The sequence below is a fragment of the Phalacrocorax aristotelis genome, chromosome 1 (assembly GCF_949628215.1).
Source record: "Phalacrocorax aristotelis chromosome 1, bGulAri2.1, whole genome shotgun sequence".
Classification (NCBI taxonomy): Eukaryota; Metazoa; Chordata; class Aves; order Suliformes; family Phalacrocoracidae; genus Phalacrocorax; species Phalacrocorax aristotelis.
In genome coordinates, this window is record NC_134276.1 from 68,590,012 (window position 1) to 68,605,532 (window position 15,521).

At 49.0% G+C, this 15,521-nt stretch overlaps 1 protein-coding gene across 2 annotated transcripts in view; it reads right to left on the bottom strand.

Moving 5' to 3' along the window:
* Nucleotides 1-11,447, bottom strand: part of LIMS1 (LIM zinc finger domain containing 1) — a 76,501-nt gene extending 65,054 nt beyond the window's left edge. Inside the window, exon 1 of one of the 2 annotated variants that reach the window (XM_075092115.1) lies at nt 11,297-11,447. In XM_075092115.1, the coding sequence (XP_074948216.1) occupies nt 11,297-11,337 (41 nt within the window). In that variant the 5' untranslated portion in view covers nt 11,338-11,447. Of the gene's footprint in view, nt 1-10,025; nt 10,089-11,296 lie in introns of those variants that run through there. The other variant, XM_075092109.1, reaches the window with a different exon arrangement.
* Between the last annotated feature and the right edge of the window lie 4,074 nt (nt 11,448-15,521).

Genomic DNA, 15,521 nt, shown 5'->3' on the forward strand with positions numbered 1-15,521 from the left:
AGCTGCAACTCTCCAGCATCGAGGGAGAAAAATGCCAGCAACGACAATTTGAGAAGGCAACAGGCAGAACCGAAGCACCCCTTGCCACAGTGGTACAGTGGCAAGGTACTGTACTGATGGTACAGTGGATGCTGTACCATCACCCACTGAGGTTTTAAAATGTAAGCAATTCTTGTTGATGCATTTCTTGCTTCAGAAGGAAGACTTCGGTAGAAGCATCCTGTGTTTGTTCATACACCTGACCAGGCAATTGCTAGTAATATTTTGAAGACAACATCCTATTGCAACACCTGCTTGTACACAATGAACAAGTTACAGAATAATTTATAGCAGAATCACTTAATAAAATCTACATTTTCTCCTGCCACTCTTTTACCTGTTTGTTTAGTTTAAATGCATCATGTCCCGTGGCATGTGCATCTCTTAAGAAAGTTTATAAAGAGAATACAGTAGCACAGATGCAGTTTAACGCTAACATAAGCCATGGACAACAAGGGTGAACCCAGGCCCTCTCACCGGGGACGTGCCAGCTCCATGCACTTGAACTCTTGGCTCCAAGGAAGTGAAAATTTAAACTCATTACTTGACCTGAGTGAACTCAGGAATTTAACTCAAAGGCTCTGTGTGATTTTAACTCAAGCGTTCTGGGTGATCGGGACTATATTGTCTTCAGACTAAATAAATTAATTTTTTTTACCTTTCACTGTTTATGAATTTCTGAAAAACAAGCATGCCCTTTCTGTAACTTTTTAATGTTGACTTTAAGATCAGAATATTTGAGACAAATATTATGAGCTCCTTGCCCTCCCTGATTTCTGTTAATATCATAAGGAAAAAAGCAAATGAAAGAGAAGGTTTCAGTAAATGCAATTCTGTTAATATCCTTGCAACATTTCCACTCAGGCACTAAGGAAAATTCACGGTACAATCTGAATTGTTAGATACTGATGGCACAGGCACTTCTGGGGAGCTTTGTGAGCTTTATATCAACATGAACTTTAGAGGAACTTTAGACATTTCCGTAGAATGCAGAACAATGTATTTTCAGTGTGATGAACTAAGAATTTCCTTCTAACTATTTCACGTAGGCCCTGCCTCTCTCTTGCATCCCCCAAGACAAGCTACAAGAACATTACTATTTAAACCATGAACACAGAGTGGGTAACTTAGTTTTTCCAAGTTTGATGGAAAACCTTTTGATCTGGAACTAAGGCTCTGCTCATTCTGCACACACTTTCATGAAAAGGGATTAATGATGTGTTAGAAAATCTGGACTCAGCAGTTTTTCATTATATTCTTCCCCCACTGTGGCAGAGAGGACTGGTGAATATCTGTAATACAAACCAAACAAGGAGCATTACTCAACATACGAGAGAAAAATCCTCTGCTTAACATTAGTACCATCAACAACCTTCATGCCTACATGGGCAGGATGTCAGAAGACAACCTTCGGTGGCGTGGTTCCTCCTCCAGCAGGATGGAGCCCTTCTTCCCCGAGAAGACCTCCCAACGCCACATAGCCACCACCCAGCTCATCCAAGTGGTGGCTGCGATGGCCGTGGCAGCTCTGCTGAGCATGCAATGACTCACAGCCCAGCATCTTCCCTATCACTTCCCTTCTGTGGACTCCGGCGCTTATTTTTGTACATGTACGGAAGTTACACTGCTGCTCATTTTAATCTGCACACTTATGGACTTAACAGAAAATCCATTGTGTCAATCAAATCACTGCACAGCTGCTCAGCCACAGGTTCTCAAAATTCATCAGGTAAAGATCACTAAACCAATTTTACCTCAAATGACACAAAATGCTCATTTCTTAATTCTGCCCACCTTTGGAATCCATCCATGCTGAAACTCCTCCGAAAAGACATCAATATCATGCAACAGCATTAAAGTCCTTGAACGCCTCTCTTAAATGCAGGTTCACAAAGCTATTTATAAATGAATAAATAGCCCAAGGTGAGCAGAAAGCTTTCTCATGAAACCTGAGCAATAAAGCAGTATTATTGTTCCTGGATCCTCTGGCATTTTATCATGTTCTAGTAATTTTCCCTAGAGTAATGTCAAGGATCCTCTTAACTCTACTGTTTACCCACCTCTGCATGGTAATAATAAAAATATTGATTTTCACATTTATGACTAGGATTCAATTTGACACAAGAAATCCAAATTATTTCCCCCTCACAGCGTATCAGCTAAGCAATCACAAGCACAGAGAGTTCCACCCGTGTCAAAATGAAGCAGCATCATTAATATGTGACACTTAAAACAGCACTTCATTTTCTCTGTTCTTTTCAAAACGAAGCCCTGGTCCAGCAGCAGATTCAATGCAGGCTAGGGAAGAGAAGGGTCTGAAGGGCAGCATCTGTTGGGTGAGGAGGTTTGCCTTGGATGTGAGCTGACACTGAGGAGCATCCTGCCTTCCCTTGAGAATAGTGCTGGGATCTGTACTGACCTAGCCAGAGCTGGGTGCATCAAGCACTGCCCCTCCCAGCTGAAAACCCTTGGACCCTCTCCGGGTCCCACTGGAGAGGTCAGGGCGATCGTTCGTATCCTGCATGCAACAAATAAGGAAAATGCAGCTTTCAGTCTTAGACAAAGATTGGAAACTCTGACCTTAGGGCTTACACCATACGTAGCCACCAGCAATATTTTATCCCTCCTCCCTTGCTTCATCTGACTGCAAAGCTATGGCACAACTCATCCCCCCGCCACCTCAGCTGCACTCCAAAGCTAAACTCAGCCTGGTGAGCGGATGGCTTTGTGCCACTGCCTGAAGACATCCAGCTCCCAGCGTGGCATCAGGCAGGCTGAGCAATGCCATTTCACAGGGGACATCACGTGAGCGGGATGCCTGGGGAGAAGGGGAGCCTCTTCTCTTTGCAAAAAGAGAAGCTGTAACTGCTGGAGATTTCAACAGTGGGGGATTCATCCCAGGGCTGCGAGCCCATCAGTTTCCCCCAGAGACGGTCCTGGGTCTACGGGTTTCTTTCTTTTTTTTTTTTTTTTTTAAATGTGACCCTGAAACAGTTCTTTAGTGTTTGAATGAGCAGGAAATCAGCCAAAAGAATAGGCCCCACCGGCCTTTAGATTACTTCAAACAATTAACAATAAGCTGCTATGCTTTGATATAATTACACAAATCACACCTCTTTGATGCATGAGGGCAAAGAAGCACGCTGAAGGGGCAAAAGAAGGTAGATTTTTTTCCCAGGAGGTAAGTACTTTTCTAAATAACACCTACCCTGAAGACTATATTTATACAACTATTTCAACAAGCAAGACTTTTGAAAGTCCACTATAATCCACTGGCAAGAAAAGATCAAAGAAACCAACAGGAAGGCCAGGATGCAATCAAAATATTTGATCAGTGAGAGGTTTCTTATCTGAGCCATAAACTCTAGGGTGTTTCAGTGGGAGCTGCAGGAGGAGAAGCTGCCGTGAGCACCCAGAGGCGGATGGAGCCCCTTGGGGGATCCCTTCCCCTCGTGTCCCACCACCATCCTGACATCCCTCCCGGCACAGGACACTGCCGGCACCCGCTGTTCCCAATTTCCCATCATTTTTGGCACAGCTACGTTAAACAACCAAGGGTGGAAATTTCATTTGTTCTCCTAAATCCCACCACCTCCTCCCACCGAAGTTAAATATTTGGCCTTGGGTTAAACTGAATGGAATTTTTTTTCCTGTTAAAACGAAGTCTCACGATCCCCGTGTGACCCTGGTGGGAGGACAGAGGGAGGCAGCGAGACCCTGCAGTGCACCGAGTGCTGCCAGAGCCCACTGAGTGTCAGCTCACTGAACAGCAGAGATGGGTATAATGAGCTTTTCATTGCTTCCTTTTCCTTTTTTATTTCTTTTAGAGAACAAGAAAAGAGCTATTGGGATTTTCCGACTTTCCTCCTCACACTTTTTTTAAAAAAAAAAAACACCACGTACTTGGCAAACATTAAAGAGCAACACATTTGGATGCAACTCACGTTAAACAACCGCTTCGATAGTTTAATTTTTTTTAAAAAAATAGCAAAATCTCACTTTCTTTAAAGGCTTTGCTTTTACTTGTTTGTATATTCCCTAGGTTATCAGCATATTTCCCTCAGCTTTTCTGAGAGCAATATACATATCCCTGTAACCGAGAAATATGGGAATATGGAAACATGGGAAACTCTGGAAACATCCGACTGTGTACAAACATTTAAAGCTTGGATACCCTAATACAAAATGAGTACCTCTCTGAAACAAACATCTCCAGATGTTTTAACATATTTTTACTTAGAGAGAGATATATACATAAGATGTGACTCAGGCATGGAAAGCCAAAAGAATGTTCTCATTTCCTGAGGCTGGCTAACAAAAAGAAAAAAACATGAATGAAGGAACAAAGATTTCGGAAGTCAGCTTTTTCTTAACAGCAGCAGCTTTAAAATGATCTGCTCCAATTGCTTTCTCACACAGTCAGAATATTGCCTCTCTCTTACAACTGCATTTACTTGCAAAAGGAAAAAAACTTTGTTTTCTGGGATGTGTAGAAGTACTACAGAAATGTTGCACTCGAGACGTTCCTGCCCTTCTCCTCTCAGCCCTGGTGAAGCTCACCGACGGCTCCCATCAAACCCCCTTTCCCACAGCAGCTTGCTTTGACTCCTGGCACGGCGCTTGAGAAGAACAAGCAAGCAGCCACGCGCGCCGTGGCTGGCCCGCAGCTGTGTCTCTGTAAGGTGGGACTTCGCTGGTAAGACCTCGTGGGCACAGCTCTTGCTCCATTTGTTTTTCTCGACAGTACAAGTGGTTACAAACAGCACCCAGTTCCTCCGGGACCTGAAAGCAAAGGGTGAAGCAAGCCCCTGGGCACCTTCAGATCACGAAGTCGTGGCGTGCCAACAAATTTTAAGTATATTTAAACAGGCATTGATGTGTTGCAATCCTCCGTGCCCTTTCTAACCATTACCTATGTGTCACGGTGACGGGACACAAGGTCTCCTTCCTCCGAATCCTCTGAAGTTGAATTTCTGCAAACTAGTTATGTGACGACCATGACAAAACCACTGCCGGGGTGGTTTCCCTTCAGGCAGGGCTGTAGGAGGGGACAACAAGCTGCAGAAAGAACGCATTCAAATATGCTTTCAACAGCAGCAAGCAAAATTACCGAGGCGATCCTCCTTGAGCAACCCGCAGGCGGGCGATCCCTCTTCCAGTGCAACGGAGCATGGACGTGCCCCTTCCCAACACCGCACCCGGGACAGCCGCACGCAGACCCCAGCCCCGACCCAGACCACCAAGAAACAGTGCTCCCTCCTTTAGATCTCCAGCACCTCCTCACAGGACCCCACCTTGAACACCACTCTCCAGGCCACAGCTACAGGACCCAGGCACAAACCCATGCTTCTGCTGGAATGGGCATTTCCGCCTTTCTCACGTCCCTTCCCGTCTGACATCACCGGTGCTCACAAGATCAAGGAATCAATCCAGATCAAGACAGATCAGTTTTAAATCTATATATCAGTTTTAATTCTATGTATCTACTCATCTCTCGCCATGGGTTTTCAGCTGGCTCAGTTCCACAGTGCTGGCACGAGAGATGTTGGGGGACAGCATGAGGGTCGCCCCGCCCAGCTGAGGTGCAAGAGCATGCTTAATTAAAATGTCTCAGTAATCGCCGCCTGAGGAAAGAGCAGCTGCCCTGGCACGTCCCAGAGGCGGTCTGTCGTGCTTCGTGACCCTGGCCTGAGCTGGGTCTGGGAGGTGACCACAGCCGAGTGAATTTCAGCCCACATACCAGCAGACCCTGGCAAAAATAAATTACTTAATCCAGCACAAATGATGGTCTCTCTGCCACAGAATGCCAGTCTGGCCTGCTACTAACGCAGTTGAGAAGCGCATGGTGTTCATTTGCAAAGCTACAAACCGAAATATGTGCCTATTCGCAAGCGTTTCCTCACGACGGAGGATTCAACCAAAACCGGAGGGTTTTGCAAGCGGAGGCTGCTGTGCTGATTCAGCCCTGAATCCGCAGGGGCCGCCTTCCCCTGACAGCGCCGGCTGGCAGCCCGTGCCGCCGCGCCTGCCAAGCTGTATTTTTCATTCCCAAATTGGAGGTGGAGCGCGCCAGGAGACACTAAGGGAGGACTCCGGGATGCTGCAGCTCCGAAGGCAAGAGGCTGACAGCCAGTCCCTTGCCCCTGAGGAGCGGCACCCAGCTCCAGTGAGGACGGTCAAGCCCCCGCAAAGAGTCCTCGCTAAGCATCGAGGCCCCCTATCCCCCACCCTGGGCAGATTTGAACCTATTTCTCTGTGCGGTTTTCTTTCCCCACATCAATCCCACAGCTGTTGCATGTCAGCGTGGGGTCTGGACAGGAGCCACTCTGCCATGTTGTTGCCTCCCAAATATTTGCTGGCGTTACTGCACTGCTTTGCTGCGGTCTTTCCCAGTGCCCCCAACTACACTGCAACAATAAACTAATACAGAAAGCCCTTATAACTCTGAGCGCAGCAGCTTCCCTGCACTGCTCAGGCCACCCAGGAAACGTTCATATCATCATTGCATTGCCTTAGTTTCTCAGATTATCCACACTGACTCTCCATCCATGATATGAGCAATCAACGCCAAGGTTTTAACTCTACTGTTCCCACCAGTTTAGGTTTTCTCACTCAAAAGTCCATCCACCACTGCATTCTCACTTCTTCAAACTGTTTAATGCAAGCAGGGACTGAAACAACCCAAAACGCACCAGGTGACTTACGATTCACATCCTTACAAAAATCTGTAGAAGGTCCTGGTGGGTTTTCTTAATGAGTTAAGAATTGATGAAAAAAGGATGATCAGAGCTGGAATTCAGGGACTTCTGATTTAAAATATAAGGAAAAGCAATTAACATGAAAAATACAGAGCGTAACACCTCATCCTGAGTGCTGCCCTCATAACACTGTTTTTCACACATCCTAGGATACGCCAGACCATGTCATTTTTCCACAGGAACGTGGTTTCATACTGCAGACAAGAGGCCCACTTTGCCCATAAACGGTTTGTCACTAAGCACACCATCGGCTCCTGCCCCCAGAACCTCACCGACAGTGTCCCAGCACTGAGACAAATTCATCAAACCGTTTCACAGAGAGGGTCACTGAGGTACACAAAACCAACCACGGAAATTACAGTATCTTGACTTTTTTTTTTTTTCCTTCTATCAGCTTAAAAAAACCACACATATGCATTTTCATAAAGATTTAGACACTTCAGGAAGGGAAATACTTGAAGTAATTGCAAAGGAGTGCCCTAATTAGAAGAAAAGTATTAGCCCCAGGGCACAATCCCCTGCTGTTTTCTCTAATTGTCAGATGGAATTAGGACCTTCCCATCCTTCTTCTACCCTGTCTGCCTCAACACCAGCCTTTCTGCACAAGCCGTAAGGGTGACGTGCACTGTAACACGTCGCTAAAACAACAAGCACAGCAGACCACATACGCGGCTGCTTGATTCGTGCTATGGCTGGCTTATCCAAGGGAAAGCTTTGGCTATCAAAACGTGACTGTCAGTTTGGTTTTCCTGGTCATCAGCACCTGCCATCATGGAAAGGCCTGATGTAACTAACTTCCCCACAAACTATTAAGCTGCTTTTAGCACAGCTAATAGTTAAAGTGTCCCTATATTGCAAAGTAATAAGAGACTGCATTATGCCACAGAGTAAAAAACCTTTAAACCGGGCTTTGGAAGAGAGCAACACACAGATGAATCAGGATGTCTAACCTAACACACTTAGCACAAAGCCACAATTGCAGGAGCTGAAAAGCCAGCCCTAAGTGCTTCAACAATAAATATTTTATTATGACTTGAAAAAGAATTTGTTAACTATGCAAATCATCCTCCTTATATTGCGGGCCATTAATGGTTCCCCTGCAGTAACTGTAGGGAGCCAGTTCTAAGAAAAAGACCTGTGGGTTACAACTGAGATTTAACTGCAGCATCACATTTACCTTCTTATTTATGGAGTCACCCAGCAAAGCCAGTAACACTAAGTGCCCAGTTTTGAGCTTCACAGTCTACAGTGGACCAAGCGCTGTAAATCCAATGAGCCTATGCTAGTTTTTCAAATGTAGTTGTGCTTTGAATAAAAAGGAGCTTGCTTCGTTCAGTATTTTACTGCATGCTGTTTTAATTGCTACAAAGAAAAACTTAGCTTGTGCTAGGCAGCTACAAAAGCTTAAGATAATTATGGTTCTGAACTGCAAGCTAACGTTTTTCTCTGCATAAGAAACTTATTCCAACGATAAGACATCAAGAAGAGTTCAGCACAACCAGCTGGAAAAGCTGCCCACAAAACCCAGCCCGCAATCCCCTCTGACCCCCTAAAAAAAAAAAAACAAAACCCCAGCTCATGCACTCTCAGCCCAAACACTGAAACCCAAACCACTATCGAGCATCATCCCAGGTACAGGACAAACCACACATCCCTCCCTTGCCCAAACCCCTCTCCTCCAGGGCGGAGTCTGATCAACCAGCCTGCGGAGGAGTGCGATGGCCGAGCCCCGGGTAACGGGCGTTCAGGTTACAGCGCCAGCCTGCAAGCTCCTTTCATTGCAAAACAAAAGCCACAGTAGCAACTGGAGTTCAAAAAAGCCTCCATAAAGTGGAGAAGCAAAACAAAACAAAACACACACACAAAAAAAGAGAAGAGTATTTCAGAGGACAATAATACCTGCTGACCAGATGCCTGCTCCTCTTCCATGCACCAAATCTGGAGAGAGGCCTCAAGTCATTCTTTCCTTTTATATTTTCTTCCCCAAAACTTATATTTTAACTCCCTAAATCAGAGCAAAAAATCAAGATCCAAAATCCTTTACAAGTTTCAGCCTGTGGAAGCTTTTCAAACCATCTTATATTTTGTTAAAAAGTGGTTTTGAATGAAACGTTTGCAATTTTAGTCATTTTTTCCCCACATGATCAAAACAAGAATATGCACCAATTTTTAACCTCCTTCCCTTGCATTTTACCAAATGGAAATGTGTCTTACACAAACCTTGCCCTTTCAATTTATTTTGACCTCAACGGACTGGAATCATCTAAAGAAAACCCCCTCGGCCAGAAGTCCTGCAACCAGCTCCCCAGCAGGAGCTGACCCCGCAGCCTCAAGCCGCCCTGCCAGGCGAGCAGCGCTCCCCACCCGGGCCGGCAGCTCCCTCGAGCCACGCTTCTGCGAGAATCAGCTGCACAGCACCTTCGCCGCCCTAACCACAGCACAGCCCCTTGTCCTCGATATGACGGTTCACCCCAAAAAATGGGGAGAGACGCAGAGGGGACTGGCCAATTTAGGCAAGGGGCCCCATGTCCAGCCCTTGCTGGGCGAGCAGTTCACATGCAGAGCCCAGCAGCAGCGGTGGGACGCCAGGTTGACTCTTGCAGACGTGGGAGGATTTGCTCCGCCAGGAGGTGGCAAGGCTCGTCCCTGCTGCTGGGGGAGGATGCTCGAGCAGCGGGCCGTACCCCGGGATGGGCGCTCTGCCGCCGTCGCTTCCCTGGATGTGCCGGCCACCCGCCTGCCTGCTGCGGGACGCACTGCGTGCGTTTTGCACTGAGGAAGCTCCCCCCCAGACAGCTCTGAGTGAGGTGGCCTCCCACCAGAGTGCTCTGCCTATTTCATCTCAGCAAGTTTATGCAAGCATAGGCTCTAGCCTGACTTTGTCCCAAAACTTCTCGCTGTGCCAGGGGTGTAGCCTAATTCGTATCCAGGGAAGCGTGTAGCAGCAGGGCAGCTGGCCCGCTCCCTGACAACTTCAGCAGAACAGATGCCAAGTATGTAATTGCCCTATTTACCCGGAGAGGCGGGCTGCACACCAGAGCTGAAGCACCTGTGCGGGGCCGAACAAACACGCAGATCCTTGCAGTCGCAAGAGGCTGACGCTCGCAGCACAAATCCTGACAACTCGGCCGCTTTCGGGAATGCAGAAAGAGAAGCCTGGCCTGGAAGCACCCATCACCCGCTAGCAGAGCAAGTCGCTTTTGGAACAACTGAAGTAAAACCAGTTACCTTAATACACACGGACATCTGAATCACGTTACCTCCTTCTTCTGAGCACGTGGCGGCAGGTCAGCCGGAGCTAAAGCTGGCCAGGGCTGACGAGGTCCTGCCGCCTCCCCTCCCTTGCCCCGGGGGCACCGGGGCGCTGCCCCGGGGAGCAGAGCTGGCTCAGCAGCCCGCCCGGCCGCACGCCAGCGCAGCGTGCCACCACGGTAGCCCCGACTCGGCTTGACTTTGCTGCTGACGCAGCTTTCCCCCAAAGGTGTGGTGCAGAGCCGGTGGAATTTCCAGTGGAGATCAGGCGCGGGAAAGGGAAGGCTGCCTTTAGCCAGGCTAAAAGTCTGTGTGCGCCAGGAGCCACCCCGAACCTGCCGCCCAAGCCAGCGCCAGCCAGGGCACTGGGTACAAAATCACTCTTTTCTCCTTCCCTCCATCGCAGGTTTCGACATACCAGCACGACACTTGCCAAGGGCTTTAATTTGGGTTTCTTCCCAAGAAATGATGACAACGGGTGAGGCTTTGAAAGGCCGGGCGATCAGTAGAACAGCCTTTGCTTTCCGTAACTCATCCCCGTTAACCTTTCTGTGAGACACGACTGCTCGGTAACTGTGGGATATGCATAAAACCACACGAATCCCACCGCATAAATACCCGAGGTTCTTTGGTACCGCGCTTCTGAAACAACGTCCTCCCGCGGGAAAGGACGCCTTTTAACGCAAAGGGCATTAAACCACGCTCACGCTCCGCTCAGCACGGGTTGCGCTTGAGCGCTGGGGATTATTTCCAGTCTGCCGCAACAAGGGCCCGCTGCTCCCCGCGCGAACGCGACCCCGCGGGGACGGCACGGCAGCAGGGCGCTCCCGCCGCCCGCGGCTCCGCATGCCGGCGGCGCCGCCGGAGGGAAGGGGAAAGCTCCCCCGTGAAGCGGAAACTTCCCGGGGCGAGGAGGAGGAGGAGGAGGAGGCACGGCTGCACACCCCCAGCCTCCTCGGCGGGACCCCAGCCCCTACGCCAGCCCGCCCAAGGGACCTTCCCAGAGCGCTGGACCACCCGCCGGACTCCGCCGGAGCTCGGGGGCCCCGCCGCCGGCCCCTGACCGGGGACCGACTTCCACGGGCACGGGGCGGGGGGGGGGGGTGTTCGAGCAAGCGGGTAGCAGCCGGTGACAGCGGCCCGGCCGCGCCGAGACAAAGCACCGCCCTCGGCAGCCGCCGGCCGCGGGAGGCGGGGCGGGACGGGACGGGACGGGCCGGGACGGGCAGCCCCCGCGCCTCTCCTACCTGTTACAGGTCATCCCCGCCGCCGCCGCCACCCCCAGCATCCCGCTGCCCGCCGCTCCCGCGGAGCGCCCGCCGCCGCCGGGAGGAGCCGCACCGGGCGCTGGTAATGGCGCTGGGCGGCCGCGCCGCCGCCGCCGCCGCCGGGGGGCGCGCTCCGACCGCGCCGCTGCCACCGCCGGGCCCGGCGCCGCCAGCCGCAGGCCCCGCCCCGCCCCGCCCCGCCCCGCCCCGCCCCGCCGCGGGCAGCGCGAGCAGCGCGGGCAGCACCCCCCGCCCCCCGGGCCGGCGGGAGGAGCGGCCCTGCAGGGCGACGTGGAGGAGATACGAGAGAGCGTGCAGTGCCGGGTGGTTTGTTTTGTTTTTTTTTCCCCAGAACAGAAAATTGCTGTCAAAACCATTCCAAGTATTTTTACTATTTCTTACACTTTCTAAGCCCCGCATTGCAGCCGGGCGAGGGAGGGGATTGTCCCGCTCTTCTCTGCGCTGGTGTGGCCTCGCCGCGAGTGCTGGGTGCAGTTTTGGGCGCCACAGGACATTAGGGATATAAAGCTACCAGAGAGTGTCCAGAGAAGGGCCATGAAGTTGGTGAAGGGTTTAGAGGAGAAACTGTACGAGGAGCAGCTAAAGTCCCTTGGTTTGTTCAGGCTGGAGAAGAGGAGACTGAGGGGAGACCTCATCGTGTTCTGCAGCTTCCTCACAAGGGGAGGAGGAGGGGCAGGCACTGATCTCTCTGGTGACCAGTGACAGGACCCAAGGGAATGGCAGGAAGATGTGCCAGGGGAGGTTTAGGCTGGGCATTAGGAAAAGGTTCCTCACCCAGCTGGTGGTGGAGCCCTGGCACAGGCTCCCCAGGGAGGCAGTCACGGCACCAAGCCTGATGCTATTCAAGTAGCGTTTGGACAACACCCTCAGAGACATGGTGTGAATTTGGGGTTGTCCTGTGCAGGGACAGGAGTTGGACTCGATGATTCTTGTGGGTCCCTTCCAACTCAGGGCATTCTATAGTGCTATTCTATGGTTACATGCGGTTGCGTAGTATGGTATCATTTCTAGCATGAGAGCTATCGCCTCGCCTTAAGGTGCCAAATAACATTTAGGTGAGTATTTGCTGGAGCGAGGTTCCATATTTAATGAACACATTTAAAAGTTTAACAGTGCTAGTAAGGGATCACGTGGGGCAAAGGCCAGCACCTCGCTCAGGTTCAGCTACCCTGTTTGGAAAGTAAATACAAATAAGTACCTTTCAACACCGGAGCTGCCAAACCTGAAGGCAGAGGCCCTGCTTTACTTTGAGAGAAGCAATCTCATTCCACACCACACAAGTTTCAGGGACTTACGGATGAATGAAAAGAGCATTATAGAAAACGCAGGGGTATTGAGCAATCCTTACCACCACCCGTTGTCGTTTTTAATACCAGAACAAGGAAGTGGCGTGATGAAACAGAACATGCAAATAGTTGACTGCCAGGGTGAAGGAGGTCTCTGTATGGCTCCGAGAAGACAATACCTACAGGGAATAGGTGAAGCCCGTGAAAATCAGCATAGGCAGGTCCAAGTGAACAGACACCAGAAAGAGTAATTTGAACTACGTGTACGTGGAGTACATCTACTTCAGTAGGGCCAGGAAAAGAATGTAAACTTTCAGGAATATAAATCACAAAAGGTATTTGATCGATATGCCCCAAGCATGGTTCTGGACAGAACTACAACTGTAAAAACACAGAGATGTCAGACTGTTGGCTTTTTGTTTGTTTGCTTGCTTCGGCACAGTTTGGTTTTGCTTGCCAATTTTAGGAATCCAAACATAGCAAAATTTTAGCATCACAGGGAATACATTTCTGTACAAAGGGGGAAATAAAGTATAGGGCTGGAAAAGGGAAAGGATGGTATGTCAGAAGAGGAGGAGGTGATCCTTCCCCTCTAGTCAGCACTAGTGAGGCCACACCTGCAGTTCTGGGTCCAGCTCTGGGTTCCCCAGTGCAAGAGAAATGGACATACTGGAGAGAGTCCAATGAATGGCCACTAAGACAGCTAAGGGACTGGAGCATCTCTGCTACGAGGAAAGGCTGAGAGAGCTGGGACTGTTCTGCCTGGAGAAGAGAAGGCTGAGGGGGATATTACCAATGTACATAAATACCTGAAAAGGGAGGGTACAAAGAGGACAGAGCCAGGCTCTGTTCAGTGGTGCCCAGTGACAGACCAGAAGAAATGGGCACAACCTGAAACACAGGAGGTTCCTTCTGAACATCAGGAAGCACTTTTTTACTGTGAGGGGGACCCAGAATTGGCACAGGTTGCCCAGTGAGGTTGTGGAGTATCCAGCCTTAGAGATATTCAAAAGCCATGTGGACACGATCCTGGGCAACTGGCTCTAGGTGGCCCTGCTAGAGCAGGAGGGTGGGACCAGGTGCCTGCCAACCTCAGCCAGTCTGTGATGCTGTAAATAAATGAAACAAAATGAAACAGACACCCCCCCCCCCAAAAAAAAAAAAAATCAACCCCCTACTTATTTTAATGAGTCTGTCAGCAAAGCTTCCTTATATCATTTAAATAAATAACTAACTCATTCTGTGCCAGTTGAAGGTAATGGTACCCTTTTGGTTTTTTTTCTAATCAATTGTGGGCAGCCTGCCATTACTTATAGGCAGCTTCATGAATGTCTTTTAATTAACCTCAGTTTGTCTGCAAGGATTTCAGGGTGCCTCCCACTGCCCGTCCTCCTGGGGCGCTGTACGAGGCAGTTGCCCCTGGCTGCTGAGCCCAGCCTAAAAGCAGCACCTCCGACCAGCGCAGCCTGAAACAGGGGGAGGTGGCTGGGCAGACCTGCGACTACCAGGGCAGCAAACTCCAGAACAGTAAACTCTGGAAATAATTAACAGGCAGGGCCTGCCAGCGAGCGCAGCCATTACAGTCTTCCTGTAAAGAGCACATTAATAGATTTAATGGCAAGTGAATTGCACCATGTGCAGTTTTCCAGCACTTTTAAAGTTGACATCCCCAGAGCCTAGCTAGCAATATAATCTCAAAGTAGCCAAGGCATTCAGGGGGTGGGAGAGCCTCCCCCAAACACGTATGTATGCCAAACGCTAAGTACTAGCAGCTTTTGGAAGCACCATACCAAAGAAAGCCAGGAATTCATTTCCACAGATCACCTCCCCAGGCTCCGTGCGCTTTGCAGCAAGTTTGCGCCTTGGCTCTGGGGTCTGATTTAAATTTTTGTTGCATCTTGCTGTATGACGGAAATAACAATTCTTAATTGTTATTAATTCTCCATTACATAGTGTTAGAGCATACTGGTATGCTAATTAACTTGTAAAATTCAGTCCAGAATACTTAGGCAAATAATTTAATATCATTCACAAACACACATCACAAACTCAAAAGAAAAAAAAAGTCAGTCCTTCCCATCCAGTCTAATGAAAGTCTATGTCCATTTTTTTCCTATGCAGTATTTAAAAAATATGGTAATCTGCCTGCTTGTTTCTGCTTACAAAGCCATCACAAAGTTAAACATTCTGCTGCTAATGTACTTGGCATCAGGAGGAGAAGTGCCATTATCCCCAGCAGCCAAGTGAGGAAACAGAGACAGAGAATTTGAAATTAAATTCACAAAGGAAGCATGCAGCAAAGCAGGGACTTTGGTCTCCTTGTCTCTAGACCAGCATATTAATCACAAAATTAATGTCTTTTTTTTTTTTTTTCCCCTCCCATCTCTCCCTGCTAGAGAGGAAAAAGCACTTTTAAGTAGACGTATACTTTTGATGTTCTCTTTCCAGAGAACTTTAAGTCTTCCATCGCTGTTGAAATGCCAACATATTGTACTGCGGCTGGCAGTCGTACAGATGACAGCGCAGAACCTTTACCTATCCAGAACTATATGCCTTGTTGGCATTGCTGACACCAAACAAGACCATTATTGTAGGCCTGGGGAAGGAGCAAGGAAGGAAGGGTTATTGGGGAGACAGAGGAGAAGGTGGCTGCTTGGTGAAAGAATTTGACTGCCTGTCTCTCATCACAAATACCAGCATCCTTACACCAAGTTCTTTTTAATTTCCAGAAAAAGTGTTTTACAATTTTTCCATAGTGATGTGAAGAGACCTGAACAAGTAACTTCCAGCTGTGGTGTTTGCTCTAGCTTTTGCTTTCTCCCAGAACTTCGTGCAACCGCAGATGGTATATTCTTCCTCATGTTGTTATTGACTCGGAGTGCCTGTGAACAGACCAG